The sequence below is a fragment of the Lithobates pipiens genome, unplaced genomic scaffold (assembly GCF_037356315.1).
Source record: "Lithobates pipiens isolate NorthernLeopardFrog02 unplaced genomic scaffold, aLitPip1_a1.2 Scaffold_19, whole genome shotgun sequence".
Taxonomy (NCBI): Eukaryota; Metazoa; Chordata; class Amphibia; order Anura; family Ranidae; genus Lithobates; species Lithobates pipiens.
This window is the reverse complement of record NW_027507764.1, coordinates 62,263,965-62,282,749: the sequence shown is the minus strand read 5'-3', so window position 1 is coordinate 62,282,749 and position 18,785 is coordinate 62,263,965. Positions and strand designations below refer to the sequence as shown.

General features: G+C 45.6%; 1 protein-coding gene across 1 annotated transcript in view; it reads right to left on the bottom strand.

Annotated features, from left to right (window-relative positions):
• Positions 1-18,785, bottom strand: part of CDK6 (cyclin dependent kinase 6) — a 263,638-nt gene that overhangs the window by 22,017 nt on the left and 222,836 nt on the right. Inside the window, exon 5 of the mRNA XM_077490798.1 lies at positions 9,513-9,622. Within this exon, the coding sequence (XP_077346924.1) occupies positions 9,513-9,622 (110 nt within the window). The remainder of the gene's footprint in view (positions 1-9,512; positions 9,623-18,785) is intronic.

The window sequence follows — 18,785 nt, the reverse complement described above, 5'->3', positions numbered from 1 at the left end:
GTGACACCCGGGGATTTCTCTCCTAGGGGGCACTAAAGTGGGGGAGAGGATGCCCCAGCTGGAGAGGACATAGGCTGTGAGAAGGAAGGTTCTCTAGCCCCAGTAGCTACACCACGGGCCAGTTTAAACCAAGCTCCTGGCAGCTGTAACACCAGTAAATTTCTCAGCTATTCTGTGCTGTTGCTCCAACCCAAAAATGTATTAAAATGCTAGCTATCTCTTATTACGAAGCAATCACAGATGTCTGTTCTTTCAGGAGGCCCTGGCACAGAATATCTGTGGAATTCATGTGAATATTTCACGCGTGCCTAAAGTGATGCAAAATGTTGGTTCTCTACCAATAACCCAACATGTCGTCACCCTTCGGTCTTTGATCATATTCCGTGGCAGAAATCCAAAAGAATATTCTCACGGCCTCAGGTAGACGGCCATGAAATGGCCAACCACCCGTTTATCTCCGCAGGGTGATTCTTTCCAGAAATTGGAGGCGCACTGTATGATGATACAACAGCTTCTTGAAAAGCGTCCAAATTTTCAGCAGACACCCGCTGTACAGCTCTCAGCCAGATATGTACTGATTGAGACCATCTGGTGAAAAGAAAAGAATGGACACTGGAAATGATATTGCTGTTTATAAGACAAGAATTATCATTCATGTGTATTGGTTGGTTGGTGGTGTGTTGGGTTAATGCCTACAGACACGATATGAGTGTTAGAGGTAAAGTTGGCTTCCATCTGACACCAATGCTCCCACAATTTTCTAAGTGTTCATGGTCTCCCTTTCCCGTTGATCCAGCATCAAGCAAATTTTTTACCCTGCTCCCTTCTCTCTACCTCTGATGTAACCTTCAACTCCCAATCCATCTCCTACTTCACCAACAGTTTGGGGATGGCCCCTTCCTGTTCCAAAATGACTGCGCACAATCAAGGTCCATAAACACATGGATGAGCGAATTTGAGGTGGAGGAACTTGACTGGCCTGCACAATCCGATACTACACCTTTAGGATGAATTAGGGCGGAGACTGCGAGCCAGTCCTCGTCCAACCCATGCACTTCTGGAAGAATGGTCGAACATTCCCATAGACACTCCTAAACCTTGTGGACAGCCTTCCCAGAGGAGTTGAAGCTGTTATAGCTGCAAAGGGCGGGCCAACTCAATACTGAACCCTACAGACTTAGACGGGAATGCCATTAAAGTTCATGTGCATGTAAAGGCAGGCCTCCCAATACCTTTGGTAATATAGTGTACTTTAAATTGGAATTCTATACAATCATTTGCAGCCAAGATTCCACAGAGCGTAGATGGGTCTGCTTACTGAATCTATGCTGCACAACTTCCTACTTCCTTGTGTCACACATCATATTCAAACTTCCAAAGGAAGCTTTCAAACGAACTTGGTTCCTCGGCTATGAGGAACTTCTTGGATAGATCAGGCTTTCTTTATGCGAGAGACAAAGGGTAGCCTGTAATAGGTGTGCTTAGGAACCCCTCTCCTGATTCACAACACAAGCAAAAGTGGTTCCTAGATTGTCAGTTATCTACAAAAAAAGGAAGTGAGGTGGCATGAGCAGCGTCTGGAGAAACACGGCTTATGCCGCGTACACACGACCGGACCTTTCGACGGACTAGGTCCGACGGTCTACCCAACGGACTTTTGTCAGAATTCCGACTGACTTTCCGAATGAACGGACTTGGCCACGCACAATCACACCAAAGTCCGGCGGATTTTAACGTGATCACGTATGACCTCACTAGAATAAGGAAGCTCATGGCCAGTAGCCAATAGCTGCCCTAGCATCGATTTTTGTCAGTCGGGCTAGCATACAGATGAATACATTTTTCGACCGGAACAAGTCCGTCAGAAAATTTTGAAACGTGTTCTATTTCTAAAGTCCATCAGATTTTTGGACAGCAAAGGTCCGATGGAGCCCACACACGATCGAATTGTCCGACGGATTTGTTCCGTCGAACCTTTGCTGTCGAAAAGTCCACTCGTGTGTACGCGGCATTACATATGCACACTTAATCTTCTATTCTGACTTTGGTGCACCTTTAACACACTTTGCAGTGTTGAAAAACTGTATAAAGTTTGTGAAGCTGTACAAGTGTTAAATGGTGCTGCCGGTGTGTCCAATCTAGACAAATCCCTTCACACAATCAGTGTGAGCCTTGGCTGCGTCCCTGCCCCCCCTGGCCCTCAGTCTGGATTCCTAGCTGCTGGCCATGGTTTTACACTTGCTCTGTGCTCCAGCACGGTGAATCCCATTAAGTGGCACCTGTGTCGTGGGAAAGTATTCAAGCTATGTACATAGAGTGAGCTGCGGCTTTCTAATCAGCCTTCCATGAGGCCGTGTCCTTGCCATATGACTTCCCCCTTACATAACCGGGCTGGGCTCGTTATGCAGAACGTCATGGTTTCTACAATGATAATGGCCAGATCACCGCTGGATTAAAGGGAAACTACATTTTCCTTGCAGGTTTTTTTTTCCCCCACAGATACTGTATATGTGCAAAATCAGCTGGATGCATATTGTTTTCCAATGAGTGTAAATGTCTTTAAAATCCTGCTGCTGTGTATAGCTTGTAAATATACTGTATATGCAATGGAAACATGTTTATACAGTGACTCTGCTTTACTGCTCCTCTTTGCCTGTGCACCTCCTGCTCTACTGTCTGTTCATGTACAACTAACTAGTAATTGATTGCCCCCCGAACAATAATCACACAGGAATCTGGAGTTTTCAGACTTCACTGGTTGCATGCAAACAATTCACAAAGCAGTGAAGCTAGGATCAAGATCTCAACCACAGGGCTTGCAACTTCTACCCATTCTCACCCGCAATCTGTAGATGTGGGTCTCTTCTTTGACAGATAGCAGCTGGTACATAGCTGTCAGACAGGAATGTCATTAACAGTTTTGGTTCATACTAATCATTGGGAGCCAAACAGAGTGGTTCCAGATCATGTGGTCATGATCTCAGCTATACCATAGTGATTACACACAGGCTGGAGGTTTCAAAGTTCCACCTGATTCTGTGTTTATTAAAAGTCAACAGCTACAAAAAGCTTAGCTGCTGACTTTTAACAAACACACTCACCTGTCCCACCGTCCAGCGATGCGGTCACCCAAAGCCTCGCTCCTCTCCCCTGCCTGTCCCCAGTGCCGCATTACTACTATGGGCACCTGACTGTGACAGCTGGCGACTTCACAGCCAGGTGTGCACTGCGCATAACACGAGTCATGCTGCGCGTCGTGAATGGCTGTGCAATCTTCTGGGACCTGTGACGTGTCCCAGAAGATTGCAGGGAGGCAGGGGCTACCTAGGCGGAGAGGAGGAGTTGCCTAGGCGGCCCGGAGCGGAAGTATGAGCTGGGTACCTGTCAAAACCAGGTACGTCCCCTCCCAAAAAATGACATGCCAAATGTGGCATGTCAGGGGGTAAGAAGTACTTCAAGTGGAAGTTTCACTTTTGGGTGGAACTACGCTTTAAGATGGCAGTGTGCTTCTGTTTGATCCTATAATTGTCAGATACAATACCAGTATTAATAAAAAAAAAATACCAAAATTATATATATATATATATATATATATATATATATATATATATATATATATATATATATATATACATATATACATACATACATACACAGTATCTCACAAAAGTGAGTACACCCCTCACATTTTTGTAAATATTTTATTATATTTTTTCATGTGACAACACTGAAGAAATGACACTTTGCTACAATGTAAAGTAGTGAGTGTACAGCTTGTATAACAGTGTACATTTGCTTTCCCCTCAAGATAACTCAACACACAGCCAATAATATCTAAACCATGGGCAAAAAAAGCGAGTACAGACCCCAGAGGACGGCTGTTTAGTTGAAACGCGTTGGGTGGACCCCCTTACAGACATCGCTACTTTCTGACTATGTTATTACGATTGAACCAAATGTGAGTGTAATTTTATTATTATTTTTTAATAAATTGGATGTTAAAACGGTATCACGCTATGCTAGTTTTCTACTTCCATGGTCTTTGATACCTGAGCCCCCTATTTTCGTGGGATGAGCACTATAGGAGGATCGCTACGGATGATTTCATGACCTGAAGACTTGCAGGAGATTACATACTAGATCTACGATTATCTGGTTTGCTTACCTACAGGCCCATATGACTCGAGAGGCGTAAGCCTTCCTCTGAGTCCACGTCATTTGGTAAGCCTCCTCTCCCCTTCTTTATCACGGTGGTGGTGGTATTATTCTACACATCAGAAGTTGAATTTCACCTTTTTTCACGTCACCTCAAGTTTGGAATTGTGATTGATATTACACATTTCAAGGACTGTTAGACGTTCACTTGATGGACTGTATATGTTAAATTAATTTTATTTACCTTAATCTTTTGTGTGCATGAGGTTCATGCACTCTTCCACCTGGGAGTAAGATCTCTTAATATACAACGGAATTTACACATAATTTCTTTTTTTTGAAGTGTATGTAATTTTCTTTCCTTGAATTAGTGCCTTACTGGTTCATGTGGTTTGTTGCCACCTAAGCGCCACACTTTTTTGTTTTAAAAAAAGCGAGTACACCCGTAAGTGAAAATATCCAAATTGGGCCCAAAGCGTCAATATTTTGTGTGGCTACCATTATTTTCCAGCACTGCCTTAACCCTCTTGGGCATGGAGTTCACCAGAGCTTCACAGGTTGCCACCGGAGTCCTCTTCCACTTCTCCATGACGACATCATGGAACTGGTGGATGTCTCACAAGATGCTCAATAGGGTTTAGGTCTGGAGACATGCTTGGCCAGTCTATCACCTTTACCCTCAGCTTCTTTAGCAAGGCAGTGGTCGTATTGGAGGTGTGTTTGGGGTCATTACCATGTTGGAATACTGCCCTGCGGCCCAGTCTCCAACTGAAGGGAGGGGATCATGCTCAGCTTCAGTATGTCACAGTACATGTTGGCATTCATGGTTCCCTCAATGAACTGTAGCTCCCCAGTGCCGGAAGCACTCGTGTAGCCCCAGACCATGACACTCCCACCACCATGCTTGACTGTAGATAAGACACACTTGTCTTTGTACTCCTCACCTGGTTGCCACCACACATGCTTGACACCATCTGAATTAAATACGTTTCTCTTGGTCTCATCAGACTACAGGACATGGTTGCAGTAATCCATGTCCTTAGTCTGCTTGTCTTCAGCAAACTATTTGTGGGCTTTCTTGTGCATCATCTTTAGAAGAGGCTTCCTTCTGGGATGACAGCCATGCAGAAAAATTTGATGCAGTGTGTGGCGTATGGTCTGAGCACTGACAGGCTGACCCTCCCACCCCTTCAACCTCTGCAGCAATGCTGGCAGCACTCATACGTCTATTTCCCAAAGACAACCTCTGGATATGACACTGAACATGTGCACTGAAGTTCTTTGGTCGGCCATGGCGAGGCCTGTTCTGAGTGGAACCTGTCCAGTTAAAACGCTGTATGGTCTTGGTCACCTTGCTGCAGCTCAGTTTCAGGGTCTTGCCAATCTTCTTATAGCCTAGGCCATCTTTATGTAGAGCAACAATAATTTTTTTCAGATCCTCAGAGAAATCTTTGCCATGAGATGCCATGTTAAACTTCCAGTGACCAGTATGAGTGAGTAAGACTGATAACACCAAATTTAACACACCTGCTCCCGATTCACACCTGAGACCTTGTAACACTAACTAGTCACATGACATGGGAAGGAAAATGGCTAATTGAGCCCAATTTGGACATTTTCACTTAGGGGAGTATTCACTTTAGTTACCAGCGGTTTAGACATTAATGGCTGTGTTTTGAGTTATTTTGAGGGGACAGCAAATTTACACTGTTATACAAGCTGTACACTCACTACTTTACATTGTAGCAAAGTGTAATTTCTTCAGTGTTGTCACATGAAAAGATAGACTAAAATATTTACAAAAACGTGAGGGGTGTACTCACTTCTGTGAGATACTGTGGGGGTTATTTACGAAAGGCAAATCCACTTTGCGCTGAAAGTGCACTTGGAAGTGCAGTCGCTCTAAATCTAAGGGATAGATCTGAAATGAGTAGAAGCTCTGCTGATTTTATCATCCAATCATGTGCAAGCTAAAATGCTGTTTTTTATTTTCCTCGCATGTCCCCCTCGGATTTACAGCGACTTTACTTCCAAGTGCACTTGCAGTGCAAAGTGGATTTTCCTTTAGTCCCTGTGTGTACATATATATATATATATATATATATATATATATACGCACACACATACAAAGATATATATATATATATATATTCTACTGTATATACACACACCCACGTCATATACATACATATATATATATATATATATCTGTTTTGTACATTTATCAGCCTATAATGAAAACAGGGCATATGTTATATTGAAAGTGTACTAAATAAAAGCCATATATGTCCTAAAAAAATATTAACAAACATTATTTAGGGATACAAATTAGTCAGAATTGTAGCCAAGGTAACTGGTGTAAACTGATACTGCAAAATTTGGCCAGGGTATCTAACCATCAATGACTTTTGGGCACAAAAGTTGCAGTTTAAGCAGGGATGCCAATTGCATTCCCTGACTTATACAGTAGATATCCACTGGTTGGGAAGATCGGCAAACATACATTATGATATGCAATGATCAAAATAAGGAACAGCAAGCAACATAAAATGGAAAACCCACATTAAAAAACACACACTAGAATACTTAAAATACCCAATGATACCTAATATATTTACACTAAAACACTATGGTTTCCTTACAAAGAAGAACTTTGTACCTTCCTGCAGTGTGGGTTATAAAAAAAATGTATGCATGTTTGTATGTCCATATATATTTTAAACCAAATAGGTGAAGGTATAGGCTCTATAGTGAAAATAAGTGCCTCCTTACACCTGCGCCCTTAAACAGAGGCCTATGCAACCTCATTTCCATAAAGGTTGATAGATTTTCCATTACAGACAGGAGTAATTTGCTTTAGCGGTTTTACCTAATTCCTAATTTACAGTACCAGCAATATACTCCCCTGCTTTGTCTTACATTCTAGATTCTGGGAAGAAGCAGTGGATCCAGAATTTCTGGAATCCAAAATGAAAGATGTTTCCTAACCCTAGCAACTTAAGGGAATCCCCCCCAGCCCTGGGCCTTCCAGAGTTGCCAAGCTGTGTGCAGTCTTAGATGTCAGTACATGACATGTATTTTTTAACAAAAAAAGCAAGATAATACAGGGAGAGCCAAGGCGGGATGACTGTTTCTGTTACCACAATACACAGCTGCCTGGCAAAGATGGAAACGCAGAAGAAAACCACAACTGTACTGCCTAAGCCGCCCACTATAACAGTAAAACCCAACCGCAGAATAATGCTATTACAGAATTCACAACGGCTATCAATCAAATGGTTCCTGATGCTTATGGAAACATCTGTTAGCAGATGAGAGATCAGAAATAAACTGTCAACTTAAAGTGTATCTCTGGGTCTAAAAGGCAATAGGCACCAAGAGATGGGCAGAGAAATCAGGCACAAGAGATGGACAGAGAAGTCAGGCACAAGAGATGGGCAGAGAAGTCAGGCAAAAGAGATGGGCAGAGAAGTCAGGCAACAGAGATGGGCAGAGAAGTCATGTTCAAGAGATGGACAGAGAAGTCAGGTACAAGAGATAGGCAGAGAAGTCAGGTACAAGAGATAGGCAGAGAAGTCAGGTACAAGAGATGGACAGAAAAGTCAGCAACAAGAGATGGGCGAAGAAGTCAGGAACAAGAGATGGGCAGAGAAGTCAAGTACAAGAGATGGACAGAGAAGTCAGGTACAAGAGATGGGCAGGAAAGTCAGGTACAAGAGATGGGCAGGAAAGTCAGGTACAAGAGATGGGCAGGAAAGTCAGGTACAAGAGATGGGCAGGAAAGTCAGGTACCAGAGATGGGCAGAGAAGTCAAGTATAAGAGATGGACAGAGAAGTCAGGCACAACAGATGGGCAGAGAAGTCAGGCACAAGAGATGGACAGAGAAGCTAGGTACAAAAGATGGACAGAGAAGTCTGGCACAAGAGATGGACAGGGAAGTCAGATACAAGAGATGGGCAGGAAAGTCAGGTACAAGAGATGGGCAGGAAAGTCAGGTACAAGAGATGGGCAGGAAAGTCAGGTACAAGAGATGGGCAGGAAAGTCAGGTACAAGAGATGGGCAGGAAAGTCAGGTACCAGAGATGGGCAGAGAAGTCAAGTATAAGAGATGGACAGAGAAGTCAGGCACAACAGATGGGCAGAGAAGTCAGGCACAAGAGATGGACAGAGAAGCTAGGTACAAAAGATGGACAGAGAAGTCTGGCACAAGAGATGGACAGGGAAGTCAGATACAAGAGATGGGCAGGGAAGTCAGGCATAAAAGATGGGCAGAGAAGTCAAGCACAAGAGGTGGGCAGAGAAGTCAAGCACAAGAGATGGGCAGAGAAGTCGAGCACAAGAGATGGGCAGAGAAGTCAGGCACCACTCTTTTTTTCTCAGGGGTAATGTCTCATGGCCTATTTACACGTCTATTTTCATGCAGTAAAATTATTTTTACTGTATGCTAATGCATGTCACGATCTAGGATCAGGCTAGGAGGCCAGCCCAACTGACAGCTAATTCCCGAAAAAGGTCACAGAATGTTAGCTGGTTCTGGCTGCAATACTCATCTCCTCTTTGGCGCTGACTCTTGCATTAATCCCTTTCTGCCACTAGATGTCCTCAATCTTTTGCAGAGCATAATGAATTCTTAGGGCCCTTACACACAAGCTTTCCGATCAGGTCAGTCCTTCCACGTCCAAAAAAATAAATGGAAAAGGAAATAGGACCACATCCTTTTCTGTTTTTCCAAACCTAAATGTGACAGATTGGAGGTAGCGTGATGTAAACAGACAGGGTCCGTTTACATCTAGATGACCATAGAGCCATCACAGATCCACCCCACCCACTGTATAGATGCGGACGCAAACTGACTGGGCACAGATGTAAAAAAACTGACATCCGTCCCGTTCACCTCCGATTCAGCAAACGCCCAGTTTGCATGAGGCCTAAAGCTAACCGAATACACTAATTTTGGTACAAATTACGGTGACAAAGCAGATAATCACCAAGGACCCTTGGGTGCCATAATTTCTGGCTGATAACTCACACGCTTCAGGGTATGGCACAAATCACTTTACCCCAACTCCCCTACAATGTAGTAGTCAGAAGGCCTAAACACTGGAAAATGGGGGTGTGTCTATTTATATGCAAATACTGACTTTTAAAAAGTCTATAACTGCATACAAACTTTACAGTGTGCAATATGTAGAAGATCTTAGTTATGAATCTGAACTGTCAATTGTTGCACAACATATCATTCCTGCTTTCATAAAATTGTGTAGTGTGCACAATGCAGACATTTTGGTGTAGTCATTTATGAATTTCTAGTCACCCCCCACCAACATAAATAAGTTAATACAAATATGTGGCTTACTTTCGGCGGAACATTTCTGCAAATATACAGCCGACGCTCCAGAGATCAACCGGCGTGGCATAACTGGACTGCAGGAGAACCTCCGGTGCTCTGTACCACAACGTGACCACCTGAAATTCAACAGTGCAGGGTTACATATGGAGATACATGTAGCTGGTAAGCATAACAGCACCCTTTCTAGAAGGAAAACAATTGTTGTGGCAAATACAGATAAACATCAAATGAGTTTGCAATTAAACAGATTCTAAAACAATAGAATCTTATGCCTCTTGTTTTCTTCACTGCCCTGTAAATCAGGATAGCTGGCAGTCACTAAATCTGGGCCTGTGGAGAGTTTGCTGGTTTCAACATTTTCCAGGCAAACACCCTGCAGCCTCATTTACACCATGGCTGGTGGAAGGTGGAGTCTGCATCTCAGGGCCCTCCCCTACCTTTAGCCACCCTTCAACCACAGGTAGGAGGTGGAGTCTGAATTTCAGGGGCCATCCCTCCCTTCACCCCCCTTGTAACCACAGGTAGGAGGTGCAGTCTGCAGTTCAGGGCCCTCCCCTCCCTTCAGTCACTCTGTAACCACAGGAAGGGGGTGGAGTCTGCAACTAAGGTTCCTCCCCTCCCTTCAGCCACCTTGTAACCACAGGTAGGAGGTGAAGTCTGCAGCTCAGGGCCCTCCCCTCCCTTCAGCCACCCTGTAACCTGAGGTAGGGGGTGGAGTCTGCATTTCAAGGCCCTCCCTTCCCTTCAACCACCTTGTAACCATGAGTAGGAAGTGGAGTCTGCAGCTCAGGTTCCTCCCTTTCCTTCAGCCACCCTGTAACCACAGACAGGAGGTGGAGTCTGCAGCTTAGGCTCCGCTCCTCCCTTCAGCCACCTTGTAACCACAGGAAGGGGGTGGAGTCTGCAGCTCAGGTTCCTCCCCTTCCTTCAGCCACCTTGTAACCACAGGTGGGAGGTGGAGTCTGTAGCTCAGGTTCCTCTCTTCCCTTCAATCAACTTGTAACCATAGGTGGGAAGTGGAGTCTGCAGCTCAGGTTCCTCCCCTCCCTTCAGCCGCCTTGTAACCACAGGTGGGGGATTGAGTCTGCAGCTCTGGTTCCTCTCTTCCCTTCAATCAACTTGTAACCACAGGTGGGAAGTGGAGTCTGCAGCTCAGGTTCCTCCCCATCCTTCAGCCGCCTTGTTACCACAGGTGGGAGGTTGAGTCTGCAGCTCAGGTTCCTCCCCTTCCTTCAGCCAGCTTGTAACCACAGGTGGGAGGTGGAGTCTGCAGCTTAGGCTCCTCCCCTCCCTTCCGCCGCTTTGCAACCACAGGTGGGAGGTTGAGTCTGCAGCTCAGGTTCCTCCCCTTCCTTAAGCCACCCTGTAACCACAGACGGGAGGTGGAGTCTGCAGCTTAGGCTCCTCTCCTCCCTTCAGCCGCCTTGTAACCACAGGTGGGAGGTTGAGTCTGCAGCTCAGGTTCCTCCCCTTCCTTCAGCCACCTTGTAACCACAGGTGGGAGGTTGAGTCTGCAGCTCTGGTTCCTCTCTTCCCTTCAATCATCTTGTAACCACAGGTGGGAAGTGGAGTCTGCAGCTCAGGTTCCTCCCCATCCTTCAGCCGCCTTGTAACCACAGGTGGGAGGTTGAGTCTGCAGCTCAGGTTCCTCCCCTTCCTTCAGCCACCTTGTAACCACAGGTGGGAGGTGGAGTCTGCAGCTTATGCTCCTCCCCTCCCTTCAGCCGCCTTGTAACCACAGGAGGGAGGTTGAGTCTGCAGCTCAGGTTCCTCCCCTTCCTTCAGCCACCCTGTAACCACAGACGGGAGGTGGAGTCTGAAGCTTAGGCTCCTCTCTTCCCTTCAGCCGCCTTGTAACCACAGGTGGGAGGTTGAGTCTGCAGCTCAGGTTCCTCCCCTTCCTTCAGCCACCTTGTAACCACAGGTGGCAGGTTGAGTCTGCAGCTCTGGTTCCTCTCTTTCCTTCAATCAACTTGTAACCACAGGTGGGAAGTGGAGTCTGCAGCTCAGGTTCCTCCCCATCCTTCAGCCGCCTTGTAACCACAGGTGGGAGGTAGAGTCTGCAGCTCAGGTTCCTCCCCTTCCTTCGACCACCTTGTAACCACAGGTGGGAGGTGGAGTCTGCAGCTTAGGCTCCTCCCCTCCCTTCACCTGCCTTGTAACCACAGGTGGGAGGTTGAGTCTGTAGCTCAGGTTCCTCCCCTTCCTTCAGCCGCCTTGTAACCACAGGTGGGAGGTTGAGTCTGTAGCTCAGGTTTCTGCCCTTCCTTCGGCCACCTTGTAACCAGAGGTGGGAGGTAGAGTCTGTAGCTCAAGTTCCTGCTCTCTCCCCTTTCTCCAGCCATCTTATAAGCACAGGTAGGGAATGGAGTCTGCAGATATATAAGAAACCACTGAACTGTAGCTAGAGTTCAATGACTCTCTAAAGGCAAGCTCCACTTAAAAACATAACCTAGTTCTGGGCAGGCAATGTTGGGCTAAAGTAAAACCCAGAGTGTAATGAGGTTTCTTCATATGTCCATAAAGATGGTGTCACTTCCTCACAACTTGACATCTCTATAAACTGTACAATTAAAGAGATTCCACACCATCATTTTGGGCAGCCTTAGTGGTTGCAACACTAGGGTCTTTGGTTTGTACCTTGGCCAGGACTTGATCTGCATGGAGTTTGCATGTTTACATGGGTTTCTTACCACACTCCAAAGACATACTGACAGGTTTATTGGCCCTAGTGTGTGTAAAAAATGGCTGTGTACATACAGATTCTGCATGCCAGTCTCAAGGATGAACAATTGCAGAGGGCTGAGGAAAGACCTGGCAACCTATGTCCAACTCTATGGAAAAGGCTTTCAGGTGCATCAGACATGGTGCCCAGATACCTGGCCCATAGCTTCCCAAAAAAAACTGGACATGACTGAATGGATATACACATACATATCATCACTTTGCTTTACAATTGCCACAAATTTAGGCAGAACTGTGAATTCTGGCGTAGAGATCACACAACCGCAATCCCCCCAGACATATTATTAAGATGTAAACTGCTAGTGACAGCTGCAATGTGAGTTTGAGGATGCGCCGGGCTCGCTATATAATCTGAAATGGTCATGTACTAAAACAATCTATTTCTATTAAATAAAAGTCTGTAGAAGGAGCACAGAGCTTTGTCCCCTGACGTTCCCTTGACAAAGTCCAATGCACTATGGCTCCAACAAAACCAGTTTACAGTCCCCTCCCGCTCACTATGGGAACCAAACAAATATTTGTCGGCATTCTTTCATGTCAGTAGATAAGAATACATACAAAATTGTTCTCAGTGCCGCTGCTAGAGACTTGCTCTCAGCAGACACATGGCTGATTCACTTACATTCCCAAAGTAGTTACATAACGGGGGGAAAAAAAGAATCAATAAATGTTTTATTTTATGTTTTATTTTAGAACACCTTTGGGATGAAATAGAGCAGAGTCTGCGAGCCAGGCCTTCTCGTCCAACATCAGTGCCTGATCTCACAAATGCGCTTCTGGAAGAATGGTCAAACATTCCCATAAACACCCTCCTAAACGTTGTGGACAGCCTTCCTAGAGGAGTTGAAGCTGTTATAGCTGCAAAGGGTGGGCCAACTCATTACTGAACCCTACAGAGTAAAGGATTGATTTACTAAAGTCAAATTTACTTTGCACTTTTGAAAGTGCAGTTGCTGCTGAGCTTAGTATATGAGGGAGAACTATGCTGGTGATTCCATCATCCAGTCCCTTGCACGCAAAAATGCTGTTTTTTTTTTTTATATTTCTTGCATGTGATTGGATGTTCTTTGTAAAGTGAAGCTTTACCTGATTTACCGAGCTCTGGAGCAACTGCACATGCAGAGTAAAAAAAAAACAACACAAGAGATCAGCCGCCTGATATTCAGACTTGTGCCGGAGAATTGATGACAGTCCTATGGGGTTGATTTATTAACCACTTGCTTACTGGGCACTTAAACCCCCCTCAGTCCCAGACCAATTTTCAGCTTTCAGCGCTGATGCACTTTGAATGACAATTGCGCGGGCATACAACACTGTACCCAAATGAAATTTTTATCATTTTTTTCCCACAAATAGAGCTTTCTTTTGGTGGTATTTAATTACAGCTGGGAGTTTTATTTTTTGCTAAACAAACAAAAAAAGATGCAAAAAAAAAAAAAAAATCATGTTTAATAGTTTGTTATAAAATTTTGCAAACAGGTCATTTTTCTCCTTCATTGAAGTGCGCTGATGAGGCGGCACTGATAGGCTGCACTGGTGGGCACTGATAGGCTGCATTGGTGGGCACTGATAGGCTGCATTGGTGGGCACTGATAGGCTGCACTGGTGGGCACTGATAGGCATAGTTAAGGCGGCACTAATAGGCACAGATAAGGCGGCACTGATGGGCAAAGATGGGCACAGATAAGATGGCACGGATGGGTGGCACGGATGGGTGGCACGGATGGGTGGCACGGATAGATGGGACTGATGGGCACTGATAGGTGGCTCTGATAGGTGGCACTGCTGGGCAGCACTGATGGGCACTGGTAGATGACACTGATGGGCACGGATATGTGGCACTGGGGTGCAGCACCTTTGTTGAGGCAGATTGTGGGCACTGCTGGGTGGCACTGTGGGCACTGCTGGGTGGCACTGCTGGGTGGCATTGTGGGCACTGCTGGGTGGCACTGTGGGCACTGCTGGGTGGCACTAACATTTTATTAATGTTGGTGGGCAGGTGGGCACTGGCAGGGGGCAGGTGGGCACTAGCAGGGCTGGCCATGATCGGGACTGATGTCCCGATCACGGCCGCCGGTGATCGGCTCTTTTTTTTTCTCCTCGCGAGGAATAATAGCCGATTACCGGCTCCATTCTATCACATGATCAGCTGTCATTGGCTGACAGCTGATCACGTAATAAGGGGTCGGGATCGACCCCTTGCTCGGATCGGTGATCAGACGAGTCTCGCGGACTCGCCGATCACAGAGCGCGCCGCGCGCGCCCCTCAGGGGGCGCGCAGGCCGCTCGTGCACGGGACAACGTCAATAGACGTAGTCCCGGAAAAGTAGGTCCGCGCTAATGCCGTCATTTGGCAATAGCGCGGATCCCAAGTGGTTAAAGGCAAATCCACTGTGCACTAACTACAAGTGCACCTGGAAGTGCAGTCACTTTAGATCTGAAATGAGGGGAAGCTCTGCTGATTTTATCATCCATTCACGTATAAGCAAAAATGCTGTTTTTTATTTTCCTTGCATGTCCCCCTGAGATCTACAACCACTGAAGTGCACTTGTAGTGCAAAGTGGATTTGCCTTTCGTAAACCCCTAATGCAGCCTTTCTCAACCTTTTCAACACAGAGGAACCCTTGAAATAGTTCTCCGGTCTCGGGGAACCCCTGCTAAAAATTAGAACGCTACAACTCATGATACATTAGTGTGATGGTCAGTGGGAAGCATGGTCCTTACACTTGTGGTCATTGGGAAGAATTACCTCTTTACAGATATCTAAAAAGATCAATGGTGTCGGTGGGAACTTATCTGAGAGGCAGAAATTGCCCAATGCTGAAGGAACCCCCAGCAACCTCTGGGGGAACCCTAGTTGAGAATCACTGCCCTAATGAGTCTAAGCTGCTGGAAATAAATCCTGGGAGGGAGAATAATGAAAAAAGCTGCAACTAAACATCCCCTTGACAAGGCGCAGGAACGTAAAACATGTCGCCGCAGTGGCGGGACCACGCACACGACCTGCCTCCCCGTGCCACTGCTCCACCCTTTCCTTCGGCCATTGCCTCATCCTTTGGCGCAGCGAGTGACGTCATCGCTTCCATACGGTGCCACTACAGGGAGACCCGCGCAGCCTTCAGCTGGTTACAAACCATTTCCAGAACGGCACAGAGACTCCTCATCCATCGATCGACTCTGCCGCTGAGCAAACTAGCTTTCAACACCCACGGCATCATTAGCAAGTATGAATCAAAGAGTCACAAAAGGCACCAATACAGGATGGAACTGTGGGAGCCTAAGGTAGCGCAGTGCCACATCCTAAATATTAATTGGATAAATAGAGCAAATTTAAAAAATGGGACTTTCCAGGCACTAATCACAGAAAAATAAACAATAATATTTTATTAACAATTAATACAAAACAGTAAAAAACATCTAAAATACTGCAAACTTTAAAAAATGCAAACGAAAACATTTAAAAATTGCAATTCATTTGCAGTATTTCAAATGTTTTTTACTGCTTTGTATTAATTGTTAATAAAATATTATTGTTTATTGTTATTGTTTATTATTTTGTTTATTTTTCTATGATTGGTGCCTGGAAAGTCCATTTCCTCTATTAATACAATCATTGGCAAGTACAGTGGCACACCTAGGATCCTTCCATCTGAGGAGAGTCATGAGGGCAGTTTTACTAAAACTGGAGGGCGCAAAATCTGGTGCAGCTCTGCATACAAACCAATCAGCTTTCAGGTGTTGTTGTCAAAGCTTAATTGAAGAAGCTGACGATAGAAGCTGATTGGCTCCCGTGCACAGCTGCACCAGATTCTGAGTGCTCCAGTTTTAGTAAATCAACCCCGTGGTCTCTTGGCCATTTGAGACCTGTGGTTAGAAAATCGGCTTTCTGGCGTGGCAGACTCTATGTAAGTTGATATTTACAATGATTTTCAATAAAATATTACTACTGTTTTTTAACCATGGATCTTATAGAGGCTGTTTCCTACATACAATATTGAGACATGTTATCTTACATTTACATTGAGCAATATACCAGAGTCCAAGCGCTTTATGGGGATTTTTAGTTTCAGCTTTTTGCGCATGCAGAGTGCAGCTGCACTTTCAAAAGTGCACAACCTATTTGTCTTTAGTAAATCAAACCCTAAGACTGGGATGCCATTAAAGTTCGTGTGCGTGTAAAGACAGGCGTCCCAATACTTTTGGCAATATAGTGTATGTAACCACAAGCACCAGTTTTTGGATATTTCCTTGAAAACCATCAGGATGTGGAGTGGTATACTAAGGGTGAAAGTGAGCTAGTGTCCTATCGAATACTGTCTTCTGTCGAAAAGGGCTTGTGCATGTGCAGTACGGAAGGGCACTCCAGCTGATTTCCCGATCAGCTGGCGTGACGTCACCATAGCGCATGCGCACATCGTAGGAAACATTTTTTGATAGGAGATACCATTTGACAGGCAGAATTGAAAGCTATGCAAACAGCGGAGGGAGACCGCCATTTTCAGATTGTGCCTCGCTGTTGCAGGGCGGGTTGTGGCTGTGTTACAACCTGCCATTAGACACAGGCAAAACCCGCCGTTCAACACACCAAACCCGCCATGCAACACAAAACCCGACCTTGAGGACACTGTAAATCCGCACCGCAACAGTGAGGCACAAATTGACAACTAGGGTCTCCCTTTGTTGTTTGCTTAGGTTTAAATTCTGCCCGTCAATTGGTATCTACTGTCGAAAAATGCCCCCTACAATGTGCGCATGCACTATGGTGACATCATGGTAGCTGATCGGGAAATCAGCTGGAGTGGCCTTCCGTACTGCGCATGTGCAATCACTTTTCGACGGAGGGCACTATTCAGGAGACGGAGAGCACTATTCGGTAGACGGAGGGTACTATTCGGGAGACGGAGGGTACTATTCAGTAGACGGAGGGCACTATTCAGGAGACGGAGAGCACTATTCGGTAGACGGAGGGTACTATTCGGTAGACGGAGGGTACTATTCAGTAGACGGAGGGCACTATTCGGTAGACGGAAAGCACTATTCGGTAGACGGAGAGCACTATTCGGTAGACGTAGAGCACTATTCAGTAGATGGAGAGCACTATTCGGTAGACAGAGGGCACTATTCGGTAGACAGAGGGCACTATTCGGTAGAGGGAGGGCACTATTCGGTAGACGGAGGGCACTATTCGGTAGAAGGAGGGCACTATTCGGTAAACGGAGGGCACTATTTAGGAGACGGAGGGCACTATTCAGGAGACGGAGAGCACTATTCGGTAGATGGAGGGTATTAGTTGGTAGACGGAGGGTACTATTCGGTAGACGGAGGGCACTATTCAGTAGATGGAGGATACTATTCGGTAGAGGGAGGGCACTATTTGGTAGACGGAGAGCACTATTCGGTAGACGGAGGGTACTATTCGGTAGACGGAGAGCACTATTCGGTAGACGGAGGGCACTATTCGGTAGACGGAGGGCACTATTCAGGAGACGGAGAGCCCTATTCGGAAGACGGAGGGCACTATTCGGTAGACGGAGGGCACTATTCGGTAGATGGAGGGCACTATTCAGTAGACGGAGGGCACTATTCGGTAGACGGAGAGCACTATTCAGTAGATGGAGGGCACTATTCAGGAGACCGAGGGCACTATTCAGGAGATGGAGAGCACTATTCGGTAGACGGAGAGCACTATTCGCTAAACCAAGGGCACTATTTGGTAAACGGAGGGTACTATTCGGTAGACGGAGGGCACTATTTGGTATAACACCGGAACCCAAACCAGGTAGCTGCCCATGAGCACAGTCAATTCAATGGTTACCATCTAATCTCCTTTATGACTTTTTCTTGCATCCCCCTTCTCCCATACGGCCACAATAGAGGCGCTTCTTTCGCACCTCCTAATATAAAGAATCCACAAATACTGTGACAGACTTAATTGGCTTTGTCATTTTGGTAGAATTTTCAAATCAATGGGAATTTCTGAGAATGAGTAACTTGTTAGCAACCACAAAAACGCTCAACTATCACTTGTGGCAGGGAAGTGTGGGTGGGTATGACTTTAAATAATTAGCATCCTGCATATTACTAAATGAAACCTACCACCACATTATAGGGGCTTCTTCTATATTGTTGAGCAGCGATGAGCTATTTTTATGCTCAATTACCGGCACTTGCTGCTTTTTCCAGGAGAGGAAACACGAAATAAACAAAAGATAAATAAAAAGGCTTCTTTCACTTTCTATGAAATGTGCTATTAAAAAGGGAAAAAAAAAATCTGGTTGGTGCTTCTAGGAAGATGGTGGTGTGCGGGGTAGAGGATGTAAGATAGACGATTCTCGGTAGTTCTTTTTAACACATTAAAGCGCAGCCGTGGTGAAAACAAATCCTCAAGTGACCTTGTTGTTGTTCGCAAAGATGTATGAGCTGCGAGCCTGATTCAAAGAGCGGCGATCAGATGGCCTTCTGTATAAAAGAGTAATAAATCCAATGGCTTTACCTTCATCCCGAAACTCTGCTTAGAGCTATACAAGGAGAGG